General features: G+C 55.2%; 3 protein-coding genes across 8 annotated transcripts in view; 2 read left to right on the forward strand and 1 right to left on the reverse strand.

Moving 5' to 3' along the window:
* LMTK2 (lemur tyrosine kinase 2) overlaps positions 1–21,454 on the forward strand; it is an 81,966-nt gene extending 60,512 nt beyond the window's left edge. For all 4 annotated transcript variants that reach the window (XM_047779522.1, XM_047779523.1, XM_047779525.1 and 1 more), the window contains 6 exons: positions 772–893; positions 6,409–6,558; positions 7,335–10,263; positions 16,521–16,653; positions 16,819–17,058; positions 17,945–21,454. In XM_047779522.1, coding sequence (XP_047635478.1) covers positions 772–893; positions 6,409–6,558; positions 7,335–10,263; positions 16,521–16,653; positions 16,819–17,058; positions 17,945–17,973 — 3,603 coding nt within the window. In that variant the 3' untranslated portion in view covers positions 17,974–21,454. The remainder of the gene's footprint in view (positions 1–771; positions 894–6,408; positions 6,559–7,334; positions 10,264–16,520; positions 16,654–16,818; positions 17,059–17,944) is intronic.
* A 1,387-nt stretch (positions 21,455–22,841) lies between these two features.
* On the forward strand, positions 22,842–26,440 carry BHLHA15 (basic helix-loop-helix family member a15). The gene is made up of 2 exons (XM_047779532.1): positions 22,842–22,924; positions 23,554–26,440. The coding sequence occupies exon 2, from the start codon at positions 23,619–23,621 to the stop codon at positions 24,171–24,173; it is 555 nt and encodes a 184-aa protein (XP_047635488.1). The 5' UTR covers positions 22,842–22,924; positions 23,554–23,618; the 3' UTR covers positions 24,174–26,440.
* Positions 26,437–27,908, reverse strand: part of TECPR1 (tectonin beta-propeller repeat containing 1) — a 30,380-nt gene continuing 28,908 nt past the window's right edge. For all 3 annotated transcript variants that reach the window (XM_047779529.1, XM_047779528.1, XM_047779527.1), the window contains one exon: positions 26,437–27,898. In XM_047779529.1, the coding sequence (XP_047635485.1) occupies positions 27,743–27,898 (156 nt within the window). In that variant the 3' untranslated portion in view covers positions 26,437–27,742. The remainder of the gene's footprint in view (positions 27,899–27,908) is intronic.

Below are 27,908 nucleotides of genomic sequence, written 5' to 3' on the forward strand. Positions count from 1 at the left end.
TATTCAGTAAAATTTTGACTCACGTTCAGTCAACTCGGGATTTGGATTTTTAAACTCTGTCGTAAATCTGTCACCAAAAAAACTTAAGTACGTGAGGTTTTGATTTGTGTTGTTGGCACAGCCCGGCTGCGTGACGTGGCAGCATGTGGGGCCAAAAAGTGTCTTGCAAATGTAAGTCAGTTCTCTGTCTCCACAGCAGCTCTAGTGTCTTGAGCGCTTGCTGCATGCCACCTGGGCACTGCGACGTACCCACACGCCTGACCTCTCCTAACCCTGACCGTACAGGGAGCCAGGTGTTGTGTCACCCTCATCGCACGGATCAGGAGCAAGGCTCGGTGTGTTTGTTGCTTGCCCAGAGTTGCATAGCTGGTAAATGGTTGAGCGTGGCCTCCACCAGTCTGTCTGACTTGAAAACCTGCACTTTTATTCATTAACAGGCCCGGCTCCCCTGCTCGGGGATAGGGCCTGCTGGCATGTTCTAAAAGCTGTTTTGCTCCGAGTCTGTGTTCTGCGCATCAGACATGGAGTCCCTTCCTTTTCCAGGAAAGATGACTGAGCGAGCGTTCAGGGCTCAGAGGTCCGCTCGAGAGGCCCAGGAGGCTTCAGGAAACCCCTACCACCTTCTGCCCAGAAAAATCTGTCTCATGCCCACTTCTTTTTCTGCCTTGTTTTTTCGGGTGGAGTATGTGTTTTCTAAGAGTGACTTGGAATTAAATCGTTGAACTCATTAAAAGTGTTACAGAACTCAGAATACTCTGTGCTTTCTAACAGGAGGATTATATGGAAACAGATGATAAAAAAATCTTCCCTCTGCGATGGACTGCTCCAGAATTAGTAACCAGCTTTCAAGACAGACTACTAGCTGCAGATCAAACTAAGTATAGTAATATCTGGTACGTACTGATTTACCCGTTCTGTGAGGCTCTTGTCATTAGCAAAGTCCTAATAAGTTCTTGCTTTTCGAGTGAGGGAAAGTGCTTGAGTAAGGCGTGGGCACGCAGGAGCGCCTGACAGTGTGAAGACGACAACTTAGGGACGTCGCAGCCATTACCACAGTTGCAGGGATGTGCTCCCTTTTTGCTCACCCATTTGACAGTGGTAAGCCCCATAAAAGCAGGAACCAGAGCTGTTTTCTGTGCCTGATATAGGGCCTGGCTTTTACTAGATGTTTAATAAATATTTACTGAAGTATATGAAAAATACAGAAAGAGGTTTGGACCATGACGTAATAAATACTGTAATAAATACATTTTGGAGTTCCCGTCGTGGCGCAGTGGTTAACGAATCCGACTAGGAACCATGAGGTTGCGGGTTCGATCCCTGGCCTTGCTCAGTGGGTTAAGGATCCGATGTTGCTGTGAGCTGTGGTGTAGGTCTCAGACAGGGCTCGGATCTGGTGTTGCTGTGGCTGTGCTGTAGGCTCCCAGCCTGGGAACCTCCATATGCTGCGGGAGCGGCCCTGGAAAAGGCAAAAAGACGAAAAAAAAAAAGTACATTTTAGTGGAAGTTGAAAAAAATGTATCTAAGTCTTTGACTAACAATTTCTGTTACAGCTTTCTTAATTTTTATCCACACTTGTTTGTGCTGTTGTCCTGCTTTTTCTGTTTTTTCTTTTCTTGATTTCTTTTGGATTGATTTTTTTTTTTTAGGAACTTTTTTTCCCCTCTTAGTTTGAGAGCTATATACGCTTGTATTAGTTAACCTAGAAATATTAATATGTACAATTTGCTCACCTTGGTCTAATAATAGTTCTCATTTGGTCTTTCCAGACAATACCGGGACTCCAAGATCCTTTAACATACTTTAACTCGGTTTAGCTTTACACCACACACCTACACCCACACCCACACTCACATAATTATATGTCATCATTGTTGGGTATCTTAGACCTTAGACCACTCAGCCACACCGCCTTAATTTCTCCTTGTAACCCCACAAGACTTTATTATTTTTTAAGCATCAGTGTTTGTTTACGTTGAGTCACATAATCAAACCGCTTTGCTCTTGGGTTTTCTTTTGTTTACCCTCAGGCCTTCCATCAGGGATCACTCTCCTTTTGTCTGAAGTGTGTCCTTCAGAATTTCTTTTAGTTCGGCTGTGAGCAGACTCCTGGTTTTTTTAGTGGAGGTCTGAGCGTACCTTTAATTTGTCCTCCTTCCCGAAGTCCGTTTTTACGTGATGACAGTTCTTTTCTCTCAGCGTTTTGAAGATCGCACTCCACCGTCTTCTGGCTTCCATTGTTGCTCTCGAGAAGTCAGATGTAAGTCTCCCTGAGCTCTTTGAAGGTAATGTGACGTTTTTTCTCTGGCTGCCTTTCTTTTCTTTTTTTCCTTTTTGGCCACTCCCATGGCGTGTGGAAGTTCCTGGGCCAGGGATTAAGCCTGTACCACAACAGTGACCTAAGCTGCACCAGTAACCCAAGCTGCAGCAGTGGTAATACCAGATCCTTAACCTGCTAAGCCACAAGGGAACTCGTCTCTGGCTGCTTTCAAACTCTTCTCTTTGTCTTTTGGTTTTTGTTATTTCACTATGATGTGTATGGGTGTGGATTTTTTAGTGGTTTTCTGTTTGGGGTTTATTTGGCTTTCCCTGGCTTAGGTTGGTGTTCTCAGCCCTTAACCCATCAGATGCTTTCTCTGGCCAGTTTTTGTCTGCTTTTGGAAGTTTGATTAGACACACTTACCTTCTTGCTTTGTCTTCTTTCTCTTATTTTCTCCATATATTCTATCTCCTTGACTCTCTGTGCCACATTCTAGATAATTTTTCAGACCTGTGCTCCAGCCACTAATTCTGTTTTTACAGTTCTCTCTTCAGCTGTGTCTTTTCTTCTCTTAAATTTTATAATTCACTTATTGCCTTTTTGGTTTTAGGAGGTCACTTTGATTTTTAAAAGTTTGTCCCAGTGTTTCTAATACTCAGGTTATGGCCTCCATCAGGTATGCCCAGTATCTGAAATCTTCGTGGATTTGATCTTCCTGCTTCTTGATGGTGCCTTGTGTCTGTGGGCAGTAGTTTTATGGTGAGGATCTTGGAAACCTCGAATCAGGAACCATTCCTGCAGAGGGTCCACGTTCGCTTTTGTCGGGCACCGGGAGGTCCTGTCGTGTGAGACACTGCACGAATCCAGGCGTGTGTGTACTGAGCTTGAGGCCTTTGAGAGTGCTCAGATGGTGTGATGTGGGGTTGCAGGTCCCAGTAAGGGCCAGCTCTGTGGTTACAACTTCTTAGGGCCTGTACCCCTCCGTTACACACACACACACACACACACACACACACACACACACACACACGCTCATACACACACATGCTCACATTCACACTCACACATTCACTCAGAGCACCTCGCTACCAAGGCAGCTTGTCTTCCAGGCTGCTGAGGGAGGCGGGGGGCAGGTGTATGCCCACTGTGAGGAGGTCTCTGGAGACCTCTCACCTTGGGCGGGCGCAGGGCCTTGGCCCGGCCACCACCATCCTCACGCCCCCTGGGCCTTGTAAACCACGGACACCGAAGCCCCAGTTCTGAGTGTCGGCAGACAGATACCCCAGTCAGAAGTGGTCTTCGGTTCTGTCTCGTTCTCTAAGCTCTAGTTTTGTCCGGGTGATTCTCTTGCTATCTTAACTGCTCTTTTTATCTTTTTTTTTTTTTTTTTTTTTTGGGCCTCACCCATGGCACGTGGAAGTTCCCTGGCCAGGGCTCAAACCTGCACCACAGTAGCAACCCATGCTGCTGCAGTGCCATGCCAGATCCTCAACCTACTGCACCATATGAGAACGCTTCAACTGCTCTTGGATGCATTTAAAAATACGCCTTTTCTGCCGCATTTGTATTTTTCCTGTTCTCGCAGGGTGATTGACCTGGAGACTTAGCCTGTGTTCCCAGAGCCAGAGCCTCCCCCTTGTTTCTGACAGGTTGAGACGTCTCTGCCAGCAGGGCCGGCAGTGGTGCCCGCTTTGGCCAGAGGCAGGGGCCACACTGCTTGGTGCCAGGGGCGAGTGAGAGGGACCTCACTCAGCGAGTTCGGTGGAAGAGGGGCTGAGCCTCAGGGCATCTTTCCTCCCAGAAGAGAGAGGCTCCATGGTCCTCAGGGAGGCACAAGCCAGTGCGAGGTGAAGAACTGGAGAGACGGCAATAGAGGCAGTGACTGCTGGCGCTTGTCCTGGGGGGGTGCCGTGGGGGGAGACTGGACGGGAAAGCAGAGGGGACAGAGAGCGCCAGGGCAGGGCTGGACTGTGCCTCGGAGCCCCGCCTCGTCGCCTCTGCTCCGCGTGAGCAGATGAGAAAGGGATGCCGAAGGGAGGTAGTGAACGTGGGGGAGGGGGTGTGAACCCCGAGCTTCATGTTCTCTGAAGAGTGGGGGTGCTGCTGGAGAGGGTTTGGTTTTGGAGCAGACCTTCCTGGGAGCAGACGGGACTTGGAGGAACTGAGAAATCTGCCCGGGGCCAGACCCGCTTGTGCTGATAACCCTCCTCGTGCTACTGGTCACGGGCCCCTCTGGTCCTCAGCATTTCCCGCGAGCTCCTCATTTTCCTCAGTTAAACTGTAAACGCCCTCACGTCCCTGGCAGTGTCTCAAAGGTCTTTGCCTCCGCAGTGGCCCTCTGCCCCTCGCAGTTCTTCTGGAGTGGGATTGGAGATTTGGGTCCTTTTATTGTGTCCTTGGATGGAAGTGCCCTCTCCACTTAGATACTGAATAGGTTGATTTTCGCACGGATGTGTGAAAGCAGCCTAAGAGAGTTTAGCTGGCAAGTTACATTGTACTCTGACGAGGTCGGGGTGATAAACTCACTTATTGGAATTCAGCTTGTTACTCACACAAGCTTTCCGGTGGGTGGGTGTCGACCTTAGTCATGGAAACTCAACCTCAAACCTGCCTGGACGCCCGCATTGTGGGGGAGCTTTTATAACGTATATGTTTTTTTTTTATTATATTCTTTGAAGTTTAATATCCATATACTTTTTTTTTAATAAATCCCTGAGTTGTTTCGAGACAAGGACCAATTTAGGCTACTGTGGGTCATCTGTATTTTTTCTTTTTCCTTTTTTGTCTTTTTAGGGCCGCACCTGCGGGTATGGAGGTTCCCAGGCTAGGGGTCAAATCGGAACCGTAGCTGCTGTCCACACCACAGCCACAGCAATGCCAGATCTGAGCCACATCTGTGTCCTACACCATAGCTCACAGCAACACTGGATCCTTAACCCACTGAGCGAGGCCAGGGATCAAACCTGCGTCCTCATGGATGCCAATCAGATTCATTTCCACGGAGCCACGACAGGAACTCCACAAGGGAGCTTTTGAAAGATGCAGCCTCCTAAGCTGCGCCCACGTCTCCCATCGAAGAGTCCTCAGGGGTGGGGCCAGAGGCCAGGGGCCAGAGGCCACAGATGATCAGCCAGGTTTGGGAGCCATTGCCGAAAGAGACTGTGCTACACGGTGGGGCGGAACACAGAGACCACGCGGAGCAGGTGCAGAGGAGGCCTCCCTGACCTCAGCGGGGACAGTACTGGGCCTGCGGGCAGTGGGACAAGGACCGAGAAGGGCCTGCGAGCCCCAGCTACTCAAAGGAATAACTACAGCAGGGAAAGTCTGGGGCTGACAGGGAAGACACGTGTGTGTGTGTGTGTGTGTGTGTGTGTGTGTGTGTGTGACGATTTCCAGGGCTTATTACTGTTGTGAAGGGGCGCAGAACTCCGGCCATTGGTCTCGCCTGGCGCCCTGCTGCTGCTGCTGTGTGTGTGTGTGTGTGTGTGTGTGTGTGTGACGATTTCCAGGGCTTACTACTGTTGTGAAGGGGCGCAGAACTCCGGCCGTTGGTCTCGCGTGGCGCCCTGCTGCTGCTGCTGCTGCTGCGCTTCAGCCGAGGTCATCGTCGTGATCTTGCAGATAATCTCGAGGTTTGAAGTTGGCAGTCGGTTAGCGCCTCCTTGTAGTGACGCCTGTTCCCTCCGTCTCAGGAGTTTTTGCAAAAGGGCCAAGATGCCTAAAGGAATGCTCCGTCAGTAAACACGGGGAGGTAACCTTGTGGTCCTTATTTGAATGGAAATGCTTGTTTTTGTCTTTTTCTAGGGCCGCACCGTGGCATGTGGAGGTTTCCAGGGGTCTTGTTGGAGCTGTAGCCGTCGGCCTACACCACCGCTCACGGCAACACCGGATCCTGACCCCGCTGAGCGAGGCCAGGGATCGAACCCGCCACCTCACGGTTCCTAGTCGGGTCCATTAACCACTGCGCCATGACGGGGACTCCCGAAATGCTTGCTTTTAAAATCCTGTCAAAGAGCTGTCTTGAGCAGCCTTTTCTGTAGACCCCTTGTGCTTATTTACACTGCGAGCGACTGTACACAGGGAAGCACGGGTGTTCTGGATCCGGCCTCGGAAGGGAGCGAGAAGTAGCTGTTTCCTTTTTCCCGCAGGTCCCTGGGTGTGACGCTGTGGGAGCTGTTTGAGAATGCGGCTCAGCCTTACTCCAGCCTTTCCGACACGGATGTCCTCAACCAGGTCATTCGAGAGAGAGACACGAAGCTGCCCAAGCCCCAGCTGGAGCAGCCCTACTCGGACAGATGGTGGGTAACTCCGTGTCGCTGTTGCTTCGGAAGCTGGGGAACTCCTGTCTCCCTCTACGGGTGTTGGTCAGGTGCTCCCTGTTTTCAAACAGCAAGTGTTACAAAACGTCGTCATCGCAGGCCTGTTATTCACGACCGATTTTGGAATGAACACCCCTTTTTTAAAATGTCATGCTGGTTTTGAAAGTGTGTAGAACGAGCAGAAATGTATGTACTATGTGCAGTAAGAAAAGTGACACTAAGTCTGAACTAATGGAAAAGTCAATTCTAAGGGAGTTTCCTGTTGGGGATGTTTTTTTCTTCCCCCAGGGCCACACCCACAGCATATGGAAATTCCTAATCAGAGCTGCAGCTGCCGGCCTGCACCACCGCTCAGGGCAAGGCCGGATCCTTAACCCGCTGAGCGAGGCCAGGGATCGAACCCGCAACCTCACGGTTCCTAGTCGGACTCCTTTCTGCCGCGCCACAACGGGAACTCCTGAGGAGAGCATTTTAGAGCTGCTTCTATATTCGGTGGCTCAGTCCTTAGAGAACTCCAGGCGAGCGGGTGACAAGCCCGCCGAGTTGCAGTGGTACCTGTGGACACAGAAAGTGCCAAACTGTCTTTCTCCATTTGCCCTTTCTCCTGATCTCCCTGTGAACCAAGCTCCTTCCGGTGGTCAGTGCTGAGGAAGGCGTCAGGACTGCTGGGTGCTGAGGCGGCTTAGGGTCCTTGTGAGCTCCCGCTTGAAGATGGTCTGTGGTCCGTGCATTAATCCCCTCTCTCTGTCGCTCAGGTATGAAGTCCTGCAGTTCTGCTGGCTGTCCCCAGACCAGAGACCGGCAGCCGAGGACGTGCACAGACTGCTCACCTACCTGCGGATGCAGAGCCAGCGGGACTCGGAGGGCGACTTTGAGCAGCAGTGGAACGCGCTCAAGCCAAATGCAGGCAGCAGAGATGCCTCGAACGACGCCGCCTTCCCCATCCTCGACCATTTCACGCGGGACCGGCTCGGCCGGGAGATGGAGGAGGTGCTCACTGTGACCGAAACCAGCCGGGGCCTGAGCTTCGAGTACGTCTGGGAGGCGGCCAAGCACGACCACTTCGCCGAGCGCGACCGGGGCCCCCCAGGCGAAGCCCTGTCCTACGCAAGCGTCTTCTTCCCCACCGAAGTTTTTGAGAGTTCGCTCTCAGACCCCGGGCCCGGGAAGCAAGATGCCAGCAGCCAGGACGTCCCCCCGCGGGCCCCCGGCGTGGTGCCCGTTTTTGATGCCCACAACCTCTCTGTCGGAAGCGACTATTACATCCAATTAGAGGAAAAAAGTGGTGGCAACTTGGAGCTCGATTTCCCGCCTGCGCTGCTCACAACCGAAGTGGATAATCCAGGAAGAAGCGGGGACGAGGCATCGCAGTTTCTGACCCTCAGGAACCTTGAATTTGAGGAGTCCAGCACAGACGAGGATTTCTTCCACAACAGTCCAGACCCCCGGGGTGCCAGCGTCCCCAAGGATGTGCATGTCACCAACGGCCCCGAGAGCCCTTTCAACAGGGTGTTTAGCGATCACGGCAAGTCGGAGGCCTTGCCCAGTCACCAGAAAATACTTGACTTGCTGGAACTCAACGGCGTTCAGGCTGACTTCAAGCCGGGCCCCTTAAGCTCAAGTTTGGATGACCCCAAAGAGTCAGTGATGACACGGCACTTGGAAAAAGAAAAGCCCCACAAGCTTGTGGACTGCGAGCCTCTTTGCGCATCAGAAAACCTCATGCACCAAGATCGTTTAGATCGGCTGGATGTTGAAGAGTTGTCGGAAAACTTTTTATTTCTTCAAGAGAAGAACTTACTGAAAGACTCCTTGTCCAGCAAAGGACATATAAACGATCTTCAGACAGAACTTAGAAATGCTGGTTTTCCTGAAACTCTGTTAGGAACTCCGAATAGAAACTCTCTAGATGCTGAGCTTAAGGTGGCTGAAAACAGACCAGGCTCTTCTTTGTCGCGGGGTAGAGACCCGGGCACGACGCCCGGGGGCAGCCCTGGGGACGCGGCACCGCCACCCTCCCCGCAGGCACCTCCTACCTCGCTCGAAACCCAGGGGACGCCTCCAGCTGTGTCCCCGAAGCAGGGCGGAGCCCAGCCCCCGTGTTTGGGTGTCAGTGTCCTTGCAGACGCTCTCTGCCGACAGGCACACCCGGAGGCTGCGCCTGCCCTGGGGGACGTCCCCTCCACCGGCGACGGGTCCCGAGACCCCGCTCCCCAGAGCGAGGCCCTGCGGCCAACCCAGAGCCACTCAGTTCCTGTCCGGGACACGTCTGCCGGCAAGGTGAGTATGGGCAACGGCCTTCCAGAATCGAGGCAGAGCTTACAGAGTCAACCGCCCTCACAGGAGCACCGCTGCCGAGGTCTGCCCGAGAGAGACGTGGCCGCCGAGACTCCAAACCAGCCGGATGGTAAGGATGCCCCCACAGAAGAGGGGGGCTTGGTGTCCGCCCTCTCCTCGGACTCTGCCAGTCAGGACAGCCTCTTAGAGGACAGCTTGTCGACGCCCATCCCAACCTCAGAGCAGTCGGTGGAGACCCCAGACTCTCTGGACTCGGTGGACGTCCACGAGGTTTTACTGGGCTCCTTAGGCCCTCACACGCCGCAGAAACTCCTGCCCCCCGATAAGCCTGCGGACAGTGGCTACGAGACGGAGAACCTGGAGTCCCCCGAGTGGACGCTGCACCCGGCCCCCGACGGTGCTGCCGCCCCTGACGCGGCCTCGCCGGGGGACGGCGTTCGCGGCGGGTTGGCTCCCAACCCTGTCATTGTCGTCTCGGACACAGCTGATGGGCACCGAGGCACAGAAGTGACCTCGAAGACTGGCGCAGCCGGCTCCCAGGGCTCGTACCGTGACTCCGCCTACTTCTCAGACAATGACTCCGAGCCCGATAAGAAGTCCGAGGGGGTCCCGGGAGCCTCGGTGTCTGCCTCGGGCGAGGACCAGTGCCCCGCCGAGCCCGGCGTCCCCGGGCAGAGCCCCGGTGCCGAGGGCTGTGGCCTGGACACCGGCAGCAGCCCGCCAGACCGAAGCCGTCCCCCCGCTCTGCACACCTCCAGTCACCCGGAGCCAAGGGGACCGTCAGAACCACTGACGGCGGCCGTGTCCAAGGAGCCGCCCTCTCCCGACGACGACGACGAGGCTGGCAGCCCCTCGAGCCTGGTCAACTCGGAGCTGAGCAGCGGGGATGACCTGGAGGCCCAGGAGGAGCCCCCCTGCGCGCTGGCTTCCACCGGCACCAACACCAACGAGCTGCTGGCGTTCGCACGCCCGCCCCTCCGCTCCGGCGGCCCGGCGGCCCCGGCGGCGGAGCAGCCCTTGTGCGGCCACAGCGAGGGCCCCAAGCTGAAGGAGCCAGACGTGGAAGGCAAGTACCTGGGCAAGCTCGGCGTGTCGGGGATGCTCGACCTGGCGGAGGATGGGATTGACGCGGACGAGGAGGACGAGAACAGCGACGACTCGGACGAGGACCTGCGGGCCTTCAACATGCACAGCCTCAGCTCCGAGTCGGAGGACGAGACGGAGCACCCGGTGCCCGTGGTCCTCAGCAGCGAGGACGGGCAGCACCTGCGGAGCCTCTTGAAACCCTGCGCGGCCGCTGCCGCGGACCCGCTGCCCAACGACTGGAAGAAAGAAAAGAAGGCGGTGACGTTTTTTGATGACGTCACTGTCTACCTGTTTGACCAGGTATCTGTTGCCCCCACATTGTCGTGTTAGAGAATTCCAGAACACGGGGGGAAGGTGAGAGCGAGCGCACTCCCTTTGGCTGGTTCCCGTCCGAGGTCTCCGATTGTCTTATGATGACTCAGGAAAAGGGAGTTGGGGTTGGTTACGGTGACGGTTCCAAAAACACGCAGAAACGTGGTTTGCCCGGGGACCTCCCGTTCAGGGAAGGGAGGAGATCTGCAGGCTTCTCCTGGGTGCTCGGGCAGGGGTCTCCGGAGACTGGTTACCCTCTCCAGACCAGGGCTTTAGAGTCTGACGGTCGGCAGCACTGCCCAGTGCGCAGGTGCGTGCTGGAACCGTCTGTGGCTCGCCCGTAGCCCTGGAGACGCTGACCAGCGGCAGTGCCTGTGGAGCAGGGACAGGGACCCGGCACAGGACGGGCCCTCCTGGCAGGGAGCGAGCCCCGCCCCCATCCCCACTGCGAGGCAGGCCGCCCGTCTCTGCTCAGTGGGCTCAGACGTGGGCTTCCTTAAAAATGAGGCAGCCTGCAGTTCAGACTTGTTTTTAAATGTTCTCTGTTGACTCGTCTTCGTGGCTCTTGAACATGCTTCTCCCGTCAGCTGGGCTGTCAGTGGGGCTCTGGTTCCAGAAGGTCGGGTCCTGGGGTTCTCCTTAGGTGTGCTTTCCCTCCTCCGTATTTAGTGCTCGGAGCCAAAACGTGACCTCTTGGCCTCTTGTCCAGCCTCCGTCCATTGACTTGCCTTTGCAGCTTTGTCAAAAATTGAATGACTGCCTTTTTATGGATCTGCTTCTGGACTTTCTTTTCTCTTCCATTGGTCTGTGAATTTACCCCTTCGCCAGTACCTCTCGCCTGGTCTTCCTGAGAAGCTTTTTATGAAGTCTTCACGTTGGGAGGGCGATTCCTCTCGTCTGTCTTCCTTTTCACAATCGTTCTGGCTCTTGCAGTTCCTCCAGTTTTCCGTGTAGATGTTAGAATCAGCTTGTCTGTATTCACAAAAGTATCCGCTGGGTCTCGATGGGAACTGCGTAGATCTCGATCTTTTGGGGGAGACTTGACGTCTTTACTCTGTTGAGCCTTTCAGTTCATGAACTCAGTGTGTCTCTGCATTTATTTAGTTCTTTGTGTTTTGTGGTTTTCAGCATACAGATGCTCTGTGTGTTTTATTAGATTTATGCCTGAGTGTTTCATCTCTTAAGGAAATGTTATAAAGCATAATTTTAAAATGTTGGTTTCCATCTGCTCCTGGCTCGTATATAGAAATGTAATTGATTTTTATGTGTTGACTTTGTATCCTGCCCTACTGACGTATTAGTTCGAGGCATTCTCTCTTGTTTTGTTTTGTTTTCACACTCCTTGTGATTTTCTACACAGTCAATCTTGTTGTCTGCACTAGGGGCAGGTTTCTTTATTCTTTTCCAAACCGTATCTCATTTCTTTTCCATATTACACTGGCTGGGACTTTCAGCCCAGTGTTGAACAGTCGAGGGATGAGTATAGACCTCCTGGCTTTGAACTCGACCTCAGGAGAAGGGCACTCAGTCTTTGACCATTGATGATGATGTAGGATTTTTCTGGATGCATTTTATCAAATCAAGAAGATCCTCTTTGGAGTTCCCGTCATGTCTCGGTGGTTAACAAATCCGACTAGGAACCATGAGGTTTCGGGTTCGACCCCTGGCCTCGCTCCGTGGGTTGAGGATCTGGCATTGCCATGAGCTGTGGTGTAGGTTGCAGACATGGCTTGGATCCTGCGTTGCTATGATGGCTCTGGCTCAGGCCGGCAGCTACGGTCCCAATTAGACCCCTAGCCTGGGAACCTCCTTGTGCTGCAGGTGCGGCCCTAGAAAAGACAAAACAACAACAACAACAGTAACAAAGGGAATCCTCTTCTGTCCTTAGTGTGAGATAGTTTTTATCCTGAATGGACACTGAGTTTTCTCCAGTGCATTTTCTCCACGACTTGACGGGAGCATGAGGTTCATCTTCTGTTGGGATGTATACGTTCGGTTACCTTGACTATGATTTTCAATACTGAATCAGCCTTCCTTTCATGGAAAATAAAGCCCACTTGGTTGTAAGGTTTTATTCTTGCATGTTGCAAGATTTGACTAGCAGATACGTTATTGAGGGTTGTGTTGTCTGTTTCACGCAGTACATTGATCTGTAACGTGGCAGCAGGTTTGCTTATTTGGCTGATTTTGCGTTGGCGCCACTGTCTTTGGTTTTGGTATCAACGTAATGGTCTCATAAGGTGGGAAGTTACACTGACCCTTGAACATCGTGGCTTTGAATGACACAGGGCCACTTACGTGTGGATTTTCTTTCCACGAAATTCCTACTACGTACCACACGCTCCAAGGTTGGTTGTATTGTGGATGCAGAAGCACAGATAGGCAGGGCCAGCTTTTTTTTTTTTTTTGTCTTTTTGCCATTTCTTGGCTGCTCCCGCGGCATATGGAGGTTCCCAGGCTAGGGGTTGAATCAGAGTTGTAGCCACCGGCCTACCAGAGCCACAGCAACGCGGGATCCGAGCCGCGTCTGCAACCTACATCACAGCTCATGGCAACGCCGGATCGTTAACCCACTGAGCAAGGGCAGGGATCAAACCCGCAACCTCATGGTTCCTAGTCGGATTCGTTAACCACTGCACCACGACGGGAACTCCACGACAGGACCAATACAACCGTGCAGGGGTCCGTGCCCCAAACCCTGTGACATTCAGGGGTCAACTCTGTTTCCTCCTCTTCCAGGAAGAAATTGTGTAGATTTATGTATTTTTTTTATTTGTTTTTATTTTAAATGATTTTATTTTTTCGATTATACTGGTTTACAGTGCTCTGTCAATGTTCTGCTGTATAGCAAGGTAACCCAGTCACACATACATGTACCCATGTTCTTTTTCTCGCATTCTCATGCTCCATCAGAAATGACTAGACGTGGTTCCCAGTGCTTTGCAGCAGGATCTCATTGCTTGTCCATTCCAAAGGCAGTAGTTTGCATCTATTAACCCCAAATTCCCAGTCCATCCCACCCCTTCCCCCTCCCCCTTGGCAACCACAAGTCTGTTCTCCAAGTCCATGATTTTCTTTTCTGTGGAAAGGCTCCTTCGTGCGGCGTACTAGATTCCAGATATAAGGGATATCATACAGCATTTGTCTTTCTCTTTCGAACTTACTTCACTTAGTGTGAGTCTCAAGTTCCATCCATGTTGCTGCAAATGGCATTATTTTGTTCTTTTTTGTGGCTGAGTAGTATTCCGTTGTGTATACATGCTACATCTTCTTAATCCATTCGTCTGTTGATGGACATTTAGGTTGTTTCCATGTCCTGGCTATTGTGAATAGTACTGCAATGAACATATGGGTGCATATGTCTCTTTAAGTAGAGTTTTGTCCGGATATATGCCCAAGAGTGGGATTGATGGGTCATATGGTAGTTCTATATTTAGTTTTCTGAGGTAGAGATTGTGTAGATTTATTATTGATCTTTTCAAAGAACTGCTTTTGGTGTAATGGAATTTTTTTTCTTTTCTCTTTAATTTTGTTGATTTCTGCTTTATCTTTTTATTATTTTCTTGTTTGTGCTTGCTTTGGATTTCTTTTGCTCTTCCTTTTGTAGAGTCTTAAGGTAGAAACTTAGAACTTGAGACCTTCTTTCTAATATTAGTATTTAGTAAGAAGTTTCCCTTTATGTACTACTTTACCTCCATCCCACAAATTTTAATGTTGTCTTTTCAATTCAGCTCAAAGTATTTTCTGGCTTTGCTTGAGGCTTTCTCTTTGACTCATGGATTACTTATTAAAACCTTGTCTCATTTCCAAGGGTTGGAGGTTTTCTTACGCCTTTCTGTTACTGATTTCTGGTCTGATTCCATCACGGTCAGAGATCACACTCTGTAGGGTTTCAATTCCTTTAAATGTGTTGTTTTGTTTCAGAGCCGGAACATCGTCCGTCTTGGTGAGTGTTCCTTACACACCTGAAAGAAGGCGTGTTTTGCTTCTGGGCAGGGGGGTTGTCAGATGAAGTTGGTTGGTAATGTTCGTTTTTTTCTCCATCGTTGTGGATTTTTCTCCTTGGCTTATTGATCGCTGAGAGAGGAGTGTGACGTCTCCGACTATAATTATGTACTTGTGTATTTCCCTTTTTCCTTTCTGTCAGTTTTTGCCTTGTCTGGTTTATGGCTCTGTTGTTAGCTGCACACATGTTTAAGATTGTTTCTTCTTGGTGAGTTGACCCTTTGTCATTATCTCATGTCCGTCTTCGTTTCTTTGTCTGATGCTCATAAAGCTACTGCCGCTTTTTTTGATTAGTATTCACATGCTCTCTCTTTTTGCATCCTTGTAACCTGTCTACCTCCCTGTACTTGACGGTAGTTTCTTGTAGTTAGGTGAGTTTAAAAATCTCTTCTGGAGTTCCTGCTGTGTCTCTGGTGCACTGGACTGAGGTTTGATCCCCCAGCCCTGCACAGTGGGTGAAGGATCCAGCATTGCCATAGCTGCCGCACAGGTCGCAACCGCAGCTCGGCTCTCATCTCTGGCCTGGCAGCTCCACGTGCTGTGTAGCACGGCGGGCAAAAAAGAAAAAAAAAAATGCATTCTGAAATTCTCTTTTAATTTTTTTTGTTTTTTTTTTAAGGCCACTTAGAATTTAACAAGATGATTCATGTTTGAATTTAGGTGAACAAATTTTTGCTGTTTCTGTTTGTTCCTCTGGTTATCTCTTCCTCTTTTTGCTTTCTCTTGGTTAATGCGAACACCTTTTAGTATTATCTTTTGTCCGTTGTATATTTTACTGTATTATCTTCTTAGTGTAGCATTTGGAGTGGTTCTTGGGGTTACAGTGTATGAACTTAACTCTTCACAGCCTACTTAGAATCAGTGTTGTACCATTTCAAGTGGGATTTAGGGACCACACCTCCCCTTGCTGCCTTCAGCTTGATGGATCACAGAACCTTGTCAGACAGTGCCCCCTGTTTTACTTCTAGCCGTCCCTCCCTTTTTTGGCTCTGCTCGCAGCATGCACATGTTCCTGGGGCAGGGACCAAACCCAGGCCGCTGCGCTGACAATGCCAGCTCTTTAACCCACTGAACCACCAGGGAGCTCTTCATCCTGCGAGTTTTAAAATTTCGGTTGTTGTGTTTTTCTGTTCTGAAATTTGCATTTCATTATTCCTTTTATAATCTTTTTTTTTTTTTTTTTTGGCTGCACCTGTGGCATGTGCAGCTTCCAGGCCAGGGTTCAAATCTCTGCCACAGCAGTGACAATGCCAGGTCTTTAACCCACTGAGCCACCAGGGAACTCCTATCATCTATTCTTTTGCTGAGACTTTTCCATTCGTTTCAAGTGTGCATTCCTTTACTTGTAGGAATGTTTTATAGTAGTCTTTTTCAGGAAATTCTAGTATCTAAGGACTCTTAGCACTGGCATCTGTAATTATCTTTTCTCCTGTGAATTATACCATCCTATGTCTTGTTTAGATTCTGTGGAGAACGTTGGTATTTTTATCTCAGGAAGGCATTGACCTGGTTGGGTTCAGGGCGCAAGTTGCACCCAGACTTCTGGAGATCGGGGTCCCCTGTCAAAGCCTTTGCTGTGCTGTTTGACCCCGTCCCTTGCAAGACTGGGCCCTGGCAGTGGTCTTCCCTGCCGCCCACTTCTCAAAGCCTGGCTGTGCCCTTTGGGGTCAGATCCCCCCTGAGCCGCTGAGGGTAAGCCAGGGTCACAACAGCCTGATGGCATCCCTTTCTGGGCTCCCCACTCCCATGGAGTCGACGTCGTGGGCCTTCTCTTTTTGGTCCTCCGGCTGGAAAGCTGGGATTCGGCTTACCCCATTCTGAGGCCAGCTGCACGGCGGGAGGACCGAGGGAAGAAGCAGCCTGGCGGCATCGCAGCTCCTCCAGGCCGAGAGGAAGCTCACCGCCTTGGGTTACAGGCCCGGCCACCCCTGTTGCTGCCACCTAGGAGTGCACGAGAAGGGAGGGGAAAGAAGGAAAAAGCTGGGCTCTTGTCTCCTCTCTCCAAGCATCCGAAGACCCCCTTCCTGCACCCAGAGCCAGAAGCACGGTGGGCGGTGGAGCAGGCTGCCTGCTGACCTCTGACTTCCCGTCCCCTCAGAGGCCCCCCTCGGCCGCTGTGCGCGTCCGCCCAGGGTTCGGAGCCACGTCCCGAGGGGGAGCTGGCCAGCGGTTGTCCCCCCCGCCGGCCCCGGCCTCCCAGGACACATGTGGGCTGATGGGATCTTGCGTCGGCTTTTCAGGAGACCCCGACCAAAGAGCTGGGCCGCTGCGGAGGAGAAGCCCTGGGGCCCGAGCGGAGCAGCCCGGCGCCGTCGTCGGGCTCCCCCTGCCTGAGCCGGTGCCTGAATTCCGAAAGTTCGACTGATGAAGAAGGTACCTCATCTCACTGGGGAGTTGAAAGAGAACCTGGGAGATGATGTAACGTACGCTTGTGTGAAGGTGACGTCACATGTCGCTTACAGGGCCCCTGGTGGCCCGGGAGCCGCTGGGCCGCCGGCGCCTGCGCTCTGTTGTGACGGGTGGATTCTCTGCTTGCAGGTGGAGGCTTCGAGTGGGACGATGACTTCTCCCCAGACCCGTTCGCGTCCAAGGCAGGTCACCTCCTCGGGTCCAAGGCTTCTCTTCAGACGTCCAAGTACTTCTCGCCACCGCCGCCGCCCCGGAGCGCGGAGCCGAGCTGGCCCCACGCGGCGCCCTACTCCCGGTTCTCCATCTCTCCCGCCACCATCGCCAGCTTCTCTCTCACGCACCTCACAGACTCGGACATCGAGCAGGGAGGTGAGCGGGCCGGGGCTCCCCGACGGGCTGCCTGCGTGACCCCCGGGGCTTTCTGCCGTTTGCCGGGAAGACGGCGCCGACCCTCCTGACGCGCGCTCTCGGCCTTGCGGGCGCCCGGGGGCCTCGTCCCCCACTCTCAGGCCTCCGTGCCTGCCTGCCTGCCTGGGGGCCTGGGGCTGGGACGTGCCCTGCGGCCGCTCCACACGCCCCTCTCCTCTTTCCCCCTTTGCTGTTGGCCGCCCGCCCCCGTTTCGACGTCTTTGCCCAGGAGAGAAGCAGCTCTTGAGAAAGCTTAGCTCCGAGGAACACGCAGCCCTGGTGCTGGCCTTGAGCCCGAGCACACTCTGGCCCTTCCCCCGGAATGTTGATTTTGCCATTAAGTCCTGGTCTTGGGGTGGCACCAGAAGGCCCAGGCAGGAGGGGCACATTTGAAGTAGTGTCTGAACATATGGACCCTTCTCCCCACAACTAGATGGGAAGATAAGTGTTAGTGGGTACACTTTCTGATGTGAAGTTTGCTCATCAAATAATAACTATGAAACACACAGAGCTTTTGTTTGTGTCTGTGCTGTGCTTAATTGTGCCGATCAGATAGCGCCCGTTACCTAATGGCCCGTCGGGGGGGGGACCGTGGGGGTCAGAGCAGGTTCTCTCCTGCCCCCGAAGCAGGACATTGAGCAGCGTGTGAGCCGAGCAGATGTGTTTGCGAGAGAGCCTGACAGGTGCCGCTCTTGCCGGAAGCGGCCCGCGGCTCGGCCAGGTGGCCCACGGCCACACTTCTCGCTTCAGTTCCTTTTTCCGCAGCGAAGATCAGATGCTGTGCACACTATTTTTATCTGTGACGATCGTTTTAAAAACCCAGCTTTGCTTGCTCTCTCCTGAATAGGAAGCAGCGAAGACGGAGAGAAAGACTAGGGGATGCGGAGGCTCCTCCGGCCCAGGCTGCTCCCCGCGGCGTTCCCAGCTGACCAGCGGCGCCCCCTGCCCCCTCGACAGCTGCCGACGCAGGGCGGGGAGGAGGACCCAGGAGGCCGAGGGACAGCGCTGCGGGGTGCCCGGCCCCGGCGTGGCACGTCCGGCTCGCCCAGTGCAGTTTGCTGCCCTCACGCCCCGCGCCTCTGCCGTCCTGGGAGCCCCGGGCGGTGCGGTGGGGGGGACTGTCGTCGCCGGCCGGGGGTGGGTCCCACGCGAGGTGTCCGTCCTCCACGTCCACACCCGCGCCTCCCACCTGCGCGCAGGGCCCCGGGGACGGTGGTGGGAATTGGCAGCATTGAGCCATATTTATTGTTTTTAAAGAGATCACTAATTGCTTTCTGTAATTGCACTGTGGGTAAATGTCCTGAGAGCCCCTGATACTGTACAGAATCTTAAATTATTCAAGGAAAATAAGGCAGGTCAAGCTGGTGCTATCCACTAGTTTGATTTTTTTTTTTCTTCTGTCTTATAATTTGTTTGCTCTGCATGGTACTTGTAAAGCTTCACTATTTTGAGTGTCATGCTGTCTTTAGAATTGTTGGAACTGTACATACGGTACTTTTTCGTAAATGATAAAGTGATTCTGAATGTTAGTGTTTTATGTTCTTATAGGAAATATTTTTGATGAGTCCCAAAAGACTGCTCTGTTTTGTTGATTGAATGAAACACATTTTTGTCTCTTCTCTGGAAGGTGGTTTCTCTGTTGCACGCGGGGCTTCTCTGGGGAGCGGAAGGGTCTGGCAGCCCCTCTGCATGATTCTCCCACCCGCCCCCCCACCCCGACTTTTAAAAACCCTCTCAGTACCAGTGGACAGGGGGTTGAGCGCCCGGCTGCGGTTGGACCGTCCAGGTCCCCGCGGCCCTCTCCTGGCTGGGCCCGCGTCCCTTCCTCTCAGAGCCGGCTCCCCGGCTCGGTTCTCAGAGATGCAGACGGCAGTGGTCTCGGGGTCCTCGTGTTGCAGCTGCTTCCTGCAGGAAGCTGGGGTTCTCCTGGGCGTAGAAGCTGCTCCACGGAGGGCTGTGGGGCCAGGGATGCTGGGGTTCATTCTCTCTGAGCACTTGAGGTGTCAAGCTTCTCGCAGCCCCTGGGGCTGAACTGTTCCCCTGAGAACAACCCTTCCAGTCATGTCCCGTCCAGGTGTGACTGGTCTGTGCGACCAAGGGGACACAGTCTGTCCTCCGGCCGTGAGGAGGGACAAGGGACAGCGGCGGAGCCTCCACAGCCAGCACGTCCTCCTGGTCGGGACCTCAGGCAGCCCGGGCGGCTGGAGCCCCTGGGCCCATCTGCACTGACCCCTCCCTTCTGCGTTAAGCACCGAGTCCCCCCTTGCTCGGAAAGGACCGAGCGTGTCCAGTGCAACCTCACGACATGGGCAGGAACCGGGCATTTGTGAGAAAAAGCTGACCTCCCTCCGCAGTCCTCGAGTCGTGCTTTGGCAGCAGCGTGGCGGTGCTGCTCTGAGGAGGGTCCGCCTGGGTTACCCGGGGGGCCTCGGGTCTGGGTCCCCACAGGCCGCCCCCGCCCAGGGCTTGGCCAGTGCCAGTCGGCTTCCCCACCTCCAGCAGGCCCCTGGGGTGCCCGACCGTCCAGGGCCCAGGCCGGGGCTAGAGTGGACGCAGTGTGCTGGGGCCTTTCTTATCCATTCTGGCTCACTCCCTTTTCACACGAGCAATAATTTCCAGAGCGAGCAGATTCCAAGTGGAAGGCACATCTCCCTCGCCTCTCCCGGCGTGCGTGGGCCCAGAGCACTGCCAGAGCCGGACCCTGGGGCATCGGGAGTGATTTTGCCAAAACTTCTGACTCTGAATTTCTTGCTATGAAGACGTCTGAGTTTTCTGAATTTTTACATCTGCCTACCAGTCTCGGTTGAAAGGGAAATGAGAGGCAGTTATACTAGTTTTTTCAAATTATAGGTCTAAGGAGTTCCAGTGTAATGACTACACTCTAGCAGTGCCGTAGAGTGGTCTTCTTACACAGTCAGCCCGGGACAAATGCGCTGATGTTTGGGGGCTGCGCTTTTTCACGACGATTAAGGAGATTTTAGCAACATCATTCCCATTTTAATTTATCTTAAGGTCTATATCGCTTCTCATAAGTAATTGCCAAAAACATTTTATACACAAAGTTTGGGGGGGGGTGGTTGGAGTAGTAGGTCGTAGTGTGGTGTTGCATGGTTGGGAAGATTTTATATTTATAATAAACATGTGAATTAACATGTTCTTTTAAAATCTCAAGCAATACACAGGAAATGATGTAGATTAAAATTTTCAGCCCATTTCTGAAATGTCAGCATGTGCTTTGTTGTTTGATTCAGTTTCTTTTTACTCGGTTCCCAGCAGTGGAGTTTTCAACCCGTCCCTGTTCTAATACGTTATTTACCCAGTGAAATAATATCAGTGGAATTCTCTAGATACTATGGGTGAGGTTGGTAATACCCGGTCCAAAGTGGTATTTCCCGGCCTCCTTTGGAATCAGTCTGACTTTGGTGGAGTTTACATATCTTAAATCCCACCATAAAAATAATCTCACCTTCATTTCCTTCCTAGCTAGATGTTAATTTGCGTGATCCAATGACTCGGTCCTAAGCCAGAAAGAGAAACGTGGGCACAGTGCTCCCCACATCCTTCTGACCCTTGGGGCAGTGCATCTGGGTAAGAAGCCATTCGTCTTAAGAGTGAAAAGGCTCCAGGAAGCTACTAGCTGAACAGAAAACAGAGCATCTGTTCTGTTTTTAAATGTACGGGCCGATCGTTTCTATAGAAATGGGTTTTTCTAAGAAAAGTCTTTGTATTCTGTCTTGCTGCCGTAAAACGCCTTTCAAGACCTCTTCCTTTTACTGACACTTTCCTTAGGTGTTTGTAGGGTTGATGACTTAGTGCATGTTTGTCCTGAGGGACGGGGCCCAAGGGAGGCAACTCCTGGTTTTACTGGACCCAGCCTGTCACCTGCAAATTCCAGAAGTGAACCAAGTGTTAGGCTGCCGACGCTGGGTTTCCGTTAGGAGGGGCTTCAAGATAGTAGCCTCATGAGAAGTAGCCTTACCGTAAGAAGGCACACGGTAACTTCAGATCTAAATCTCCAGAAAAACACGTTCCGAAGTACTAAGGGGGTCGGCCTAAGTCTTGGCTCTCCGCAAGGAAAACCCTCTCCAGTATATGAACAAACTCTTCCAAGACGTGTTGCCGGTATTGAATTACCAACAACCTGTTATTTGAGTGGCTGGAACATGGTTAAGGTGTTCGGGTTGGCACAGGTGTAGACGGATCTTGATAACGGACTGCTGTGTGTACCCACTGCTTCATGCCAGCTGCAAGTGAGGCTCCCCCCCCCCCCCCCGCCAGGTTTCCCGGTTGAGCTTTAAAACCGTTGTAAGAGGTTCACGGCAATATAACAGTTAATAAACTTTCAGTTGAAATTGTGTACATTTTTACATTGTAAGATTTTTACTGTATATTGATGCATAGTGTGATTCAATAAATTGCTTGTAATTTAAAAACTATTTAATATTCAAAATAAATATAGTTATATATTTATAAACTCTGCTGCTGCATTTCTTCTGTGTTTTTCCCACCGTGTAAGGCCAGGGGCGGGTGACCCCCGGCATTGCCCTGCCGTAGGCGCTTGTAGCCTGCAGCCCTAGGTCACTCGCTGCCCTGGGCTCTGGAGACGGGTGGCTTTTTCCATGACAGATACCCCCGCCCCCAACCCCACCCACGCTACTGAGAACACGAAGGTTTGTCTGATTGCTAGAAAGGTAGCGTGTGGTGTTTGCGCTGCCGTAGCGTGTTTCTGTCCTTCAGAGCCTTTGCACTTATTGCTGAATTGAAGAAGCATTTCTGAGATCCAGCTCTAAGAGGCTCCTCAGCTCTTGCTGTGTCCTGAGGGGGCCCTCCTTGCTCTCCTGGTGGGAGCTGCCAAGAGCAAAGTATCTGCCTCCTTGCTCCAGAACAGGGCCCTGGCCCCAGCTCAGGTTACACCAGCTGCAGTGACCCTGTGGAGTGGATGGAGGGGACCTGTGAAACCCCATTCAGAGAGCCCAAGGCAGGCAGCGAGTGAGCCCCGGCCTGCTGGACACAAGCAGAGGGGAGCCCAGCCCAGGTGCCCCCTCAGGAACTGCCTGCCTTCTGGGCAGTTCCCATCAGCCCCCAAGAACCCCTGAGCCCAGGGTGCTTTTGACATATTTTAGTGCAGCAGCCAAAAGTGGGGACACTGAGGCAGGGGGCGATTAAGCAAAGCAGGTCGGTGGGTGGCGGCAGGGTTTGAGCCCAAGCCACCTGCCTGCCGCCCCTGGAGACCTCCAAAAACCGACCACCAGTTGTTTCCCCATGACCTGCCCACCAGGCAGCCGACCAAGTGCTCCCGGGGCCGGGCTCCTCCCACTCGCACCTGGACCTGCTGCTGGTGGTGGGGGCGGGTCCCCAAGGCCGGGTGCTGCTGATCCTGCCTGAAACGCAGGGTGGGGGCGCCGGGTGCCTGGCTCTTCCAGGATGTGGCCGCGCTGCCCTTTGGGGAAACTAGTATTACTGTAAAACGGCTCTTCCACGAATTCTGACCCCGGCTCGGTGTCCCAAGCCTTAACCCCAGGGCCAGGTACGGCGGCCAGGTGCGGTCCCGGGGCTTCACCTCGGCGCAGAGTCTGTCTCCTACTCCGCGGAACCGGCTCCGGAGCCTGAGCTCCGCCCGAGCAGGGAAGAGGCCCGGGGACCCTTCGCGGGCTGGGAGGTGGCCACAGGTCCCCCGCCGAGGGGCGGGGACAAGCGACTCTGGCCCCGCCCCGCCCCCGCCCGGCGGGCTCATTTACATGCGGCCGCCGCCCCGCCCGGGGCGCCTAAAGCGACGTGTCCTTGTCCCCCGTGGGCAGCCCCAGTGCGTGAGGCCGCAGATCCCCAGGTAACGGGGGTGGGGGTGCGGATGGGGCCGCGGGGGAGACCCCCGGCGGCACAGGGTGGCGTCTGGTTGTGGGAAACCTGGGTGAGGGGCCGGAGTCTGGAGCCCAGGCAGCAGCCACCCACATGGTGGGCCTGGGGACTGCTGCGGACTCTGGCCACTGTCCACCTCTGACCTCCGACAGCGACCTCATGCCCACAGCCGTTCTGGCACCAACGTTGTCCCTTTGTGTGCAATGTCCAGTGGGGCAGGAGAGTGAGGGTGGTGGCCGGAGCTGCTGCCTGCCCATCGGGGCAGACCTTAGGGGGCAGGGCTGCCCCGGGCTAGGATAGGGCCGCGTCTCTGGGTGGTCTCAGCAGAGTGTCAAAGGCCACCTAAGCTCAGGAGGCACTCAGGCAGAAGTGAGGGGCATGAGGCCAGAGAAGGGTCCTGGGGTTAATGCGTGTCACCTTGGAATAGAGGGGGCCACCAGACCAGGGAAAGGTCTGAGGGATCAGTATGAGGTCAAACAGGGGCGTGGGGTGGGGGTGGGGTCAGCTCAGGGTGCCACGTGTGAATGGGAGGGACTCTGGGGTCGCTGGGCACCAAGTCCCCAGCCCTGACCTCAGGGTGGCCTTTGCTCTGGATTTCAGCTCCAAAGCGCCCCCCCCCCTGCCCCCGTCAGAGCCGCCACCTCCAGCACAACCAGCCTGGAGCCATGAAGACCAAAAACCGGCCTCCCCGGCGCCGGGCGCCCCCGCAGGACCCAGAGGTCACCCAGGGGGAGCGGACGCCTGAAACGCTGCAGCCAGGCTCAGGACCGGAGCCGGCCAAGGCTCTGCGGGGCCGGACGGCGCGGGCGCAGACGGCGCGGGCCGAGGGCGGGCGCCGGCGGCCGGGGCCGGTGGGCCGGCGGGAGAGCAGCGTCCAGCGGCGGCTGGAGAGCAACGAGCGGGAGCGGCAGCGCATGCACAAGCTGAACAACGCCTTCCAGGCGCTGCGGGAGGTCATCCCGCACGTGCGCGCCGACAAGAAGCTCTCCAAGATCGAGACGCTCACGCTGGCCAAGAACTACATCAAGTCGCTCACTGCCACCATCCTGACCATGTCCAGCGGCCGCCTCCCGGGCCTGGACGGGCCGGGCCCCAAGCTCTACCAGCACTACCAGCAGCAGCAGGTGGCTGGCGGTGCCCTGGGAGCCTCCGAGGCCGAGCCCGAGGGCCACCTGCAGAAGTACTCCACGCAGATCCACAGCTTCCGAGAGGGCTCCTAGCACCCCAGCCCGCGGCCAGCGGAGGCCCGGCCCGCTCATCCCGGCCCTGGGCCCTCCAGGCCCCGCGGCTCTGCTTCCCTGCACCCTCAGCCGCCTCCCCGGGCACATCCCAACCCCCAGGGACAAGACCAGTGAGTGGTACAGCTCTGGGCAGCACGAGACCCAAACGCCGGCCGGGGTCCCAGGACCTGCTTTTTAATCCTCTAGGCAGGAGCTGGCCGGCGGCCTTTGTCACTCACTTCTCTTCAGTCCCGGCTCCCTCCAGAGGAGAGGTCCCAGGAAAAAGTTTGCTTGGGTAAGTTCCCTACTTGCTGCTGAGGTCGGGACTCAGGGCCTGCATCGAAGCCTCCTCGTTCCAGGTAAACTGAGGCACAGAGAAAACAAGGCCCACGGTCTCGGCCTGGAGGGGAGTATGTGGCTGAGCGGAGAAGGTTGGAGGAGCTGGTTCAGCACCTGTCACATAGAAGCCCAGCCCTCATCTGACTCCCTCAGATTCATTCCAAAGGGACCTTGTCCGGGAGAGCGCTGGGGTCTTGGCTCCCTCGGGGTGGGGGACCCTGAGCCCGTCCGAGGATCTGCCGCCTGGGGCTGAGGGTGCTGGGGACAGGGCCGGGCGGGTGGGAAGAGGGTCCGGCCCCCAGGCCTCCCTCGGGGTCCCACCCAGGTTTGCTGTCATTGTCGGATCTGTGGTCATGCACGTGGCGCAGGGTTGTCTGGAAAGGACGTTAGGATGATCTAGGGTCCTGGCTGGACGTGGGGGCTCAGTGGGGCTCTCGGTGGGGAGGAGCCTGCGGTGGCAGGAGCTCCCCTCCCCCACCCGGTGCTGCTCCTCACAGGCAGGACCGGGCAGCTTGGCAGGTCCCCGCCGCCCCGGGCCACGCTTCCTTCTGCAGCGTTCCTGCCCCATTGGCTGCTGGCTCCGACAGGCTTGGTGACTTTGCTCTCAACCCTGCTGGCAACTCCCCTCCCTTGTCTGCCTCCCCACGGCCAATGTGGGGAGGAAGGAGGGGACAGGGTCCCAGGCAGCCTCGGCAGGAGCCCCAGCAACAGCGGCTGCGGAGAGGGTGGGGTTGGGCTGGCAGATGAGGCAGGGTCCCTTGTGCCCTGATCTGTCCCAGAGCTCTCGGGGGCCCAGCCCCTCTGGATGCTGTGGGTGGGGGCTGAGCCCGGCTGGGAGTGGGGCTGCCACAGGCAAGGGCCGCATCCTGACCCATGGCCTTCCCCGCCCAGCCCTGGCAGTGCAGGTCCCGCCACTTAACGCACCGCCGGGGCTTGGCATTAGCCCTGGCCGAATCAAGGGCAGCAGGGGGCACCCCTGGAAACAGCCATTAGGTGCCTCCGTCCCAACTTTCCAGGTCGGACACCAGCCAGACCCCGGCAGCCCCATCCCCAGGCCCTCTGGACCCTCTGGCATGGGTCAGGCGGGATCCCCAGGTGCTCCTGATCTGCCCCCAGGGGTGGCCACACAGGAAGGTCAGTGTCAGGCTGTTCCCCAGTGGGAGCCGAGGTTGAGGGCGACTCTGAGCTCCAGACGGATGGGGGTACCCAGCAGAGGATGCGTCCAGGAGGCCATGCCTGGTGACCAGGGGCCTGGGGGTCACCGCCTTGAGGCCAGCCCTTGTGGCTCTTTCCCTCTGTCCCCCACTGGCACCTGCTTCCCAGATGGTCACCTGGACCCAGATGTCCAGTTCTTCTCTACCCGAGGCTGGAGGGCATCTGCCTGCTGTGGTCACATCACAAAGGAGCCTTAAAGGTCCCAGTACAGGTTCAGGGTGTTGTTTGGGAGGGCGGGGGACAGGTTCGGTGAGCCTGCTGCTCCGTTGACCCTCGCCTTGAACTCTAAGCCCAGTCTGGACACTTGGGTCCCGCGAGAAGGCTCTGCCCGGCCCTTCAAGGCTGTGCGTGTCCTCAAGTGAGACATTCATGAACTCTGAGCCCAAGCTGCCCGCTGGCACCTGGGGCCACAGACTGGCCTGCAGACCAGACCTGCGAGCTCGGGGGAGGGGTCCCCACCGCCGACAGCGGGGAAACCAGAACTGCGCCGTTGGTGTCCGGGAAAAACTACCTGGAAGGGAGCTGCCGGTGCCCCAGCTGTACTTGTGGTGAAAATGTTTCTTAAGGGACCCAAATTTGCTTTTATTTTTCCTAATGGCCTCTTCTAAATATTAATGAAACCAAGACAAAAGATTTCATGGCCTGTGCTGGAATGGGGGGGGGGACGACATTTAAATCATGATGTAGCAATAAAAAGAGGAATGTGTCCTTGACATTGGCATAAGTTTTTATTGAATAAAGCATCCAAGGAATTGAGATGGTTCCGTGATGCTGAGCAGGCCGACAGTTGGGGCTCAGCCAAGAGGAGACACGGTGGCCCTGGATAAAGGGCAGGGTGCAACCAGCAAGTGACAGTAGAACAAAGGTGGCTGCCGTAGAAGAAACCAAAAGGCCCACTCGGCGAGACCTGGCAGCAGAGTGCAAATGGGCAGGAGGGCACCGCCCCGCCTGGCCCTTCACGGGGTTCCCCTGGGCCCTGCCCCCAGACCTGCGCCCCCTGGTCCCGCCTCCAGGAGATGCAGCAAACGCAGAGGCCACCCACTCCCTCCATGCCACTGGCGAGGGGGCCCACGAGCGACCTCTTTACAGCCGCCAGCACAGCCGGGCCCTCCAGGCGGGATGGCCCAGGGAAGCTGGTGGAGTCAGCGTGTTCTGTATCAAATCGAGAGCCGAGATGGGTGAGAAGGGACGTGGGCTCACGAGGACTGCCCCCTCCCCCAAAGGGTCTGGTTGTAGGAAGCAAACACCAGACTTCACCAAACAGGCCCTTTTTCCAGATAAAAAGCAGCTGGGCGGCCGCAGGTGGGGAGTGAGGGCTTGAGAGGCTTCTCCGCTTTGCTGGGCGGACAGGGATTCTGCACATGGACCTCTCCCAGCCACGGGCAGCCTCTCTGTCCTCTGTCCACTCCAGGAGGGCCTGGCCCACCCGGGGGAGGGGGTGCAGACGCCCCTCCCCAGCATTTATTTCCAACCTCACGTCTCCTTCCTTAACCTTTGCAATGAAGTCTGCGTGTCCTGCTCTCAGGACTGACCAGGCCCGAGGCAGAGCAGCCTGAGCCCCACAGCCATGGCCAGTTTTCTTTGGGGGGCAGTCCCCCCGTGCTGTCTGGGGATGCTCAGAGCCTAGAAGGCTCCTCTGGGGGCTCTGCTTCCCCAGGGGCAGTGTTCCTGGAAGGGCCAGGCTCCCGTCCCTTGAAGGTGGGAGGCGGAGGGGGAGGGGGACGGGCGGAAGAGGCCAGGGTGAAGGGGGCCCCCACCCCACACCCCACGTTCCCCTCGCAGCCGGGGCCACAGAGCTTCACGTTTCTGGGCTGTTTCAGTGCCTCCAAGGTGGCCGTGACCTCAGGCCGGCTTTCCTACGGAGCCTGCAGTCTGGGCCTGGTGATGCCTCTGCTGGGACCCACACTTCAGCGAGTTCAGCACGAGAATGGCTCACGACGGTGACAGCGGCGACGGGAACCCTCACATCAAGCTTGAGCCTTCAGGGCAGCTTGCTCAGGCGAGGGGACGCGGCCTCAGCAGCAGACCGGGCCGGGGGTCTCCTGCGGGGCTGCGGCCACACTCGAGGGCCTGCTGCCCTGCTCCCCGCTCCGCTCGCCAGCCCTCTCCTGGGACGAAGTCCTGGGGGCCCTGGTGGCATTGGCCCGGACGGAGAGGTGATCCCAGCCCCCCTGCGAGGAG

This window comes from Phacochoerus africanus, chromosome 5, assembly GCF_016906955.1.
Source record: "Phacochoerus africanus isolate WHEZ1 chromosome 5, ROS_Pafr_v1, whole genome shotgun sequence".
Lineage (NCBI taxonomy): Eukaryota > Metazoa > Chordata > Mammalia > Artiodactyla > Suidae > Phacochoerus > Phacochoerus africanus.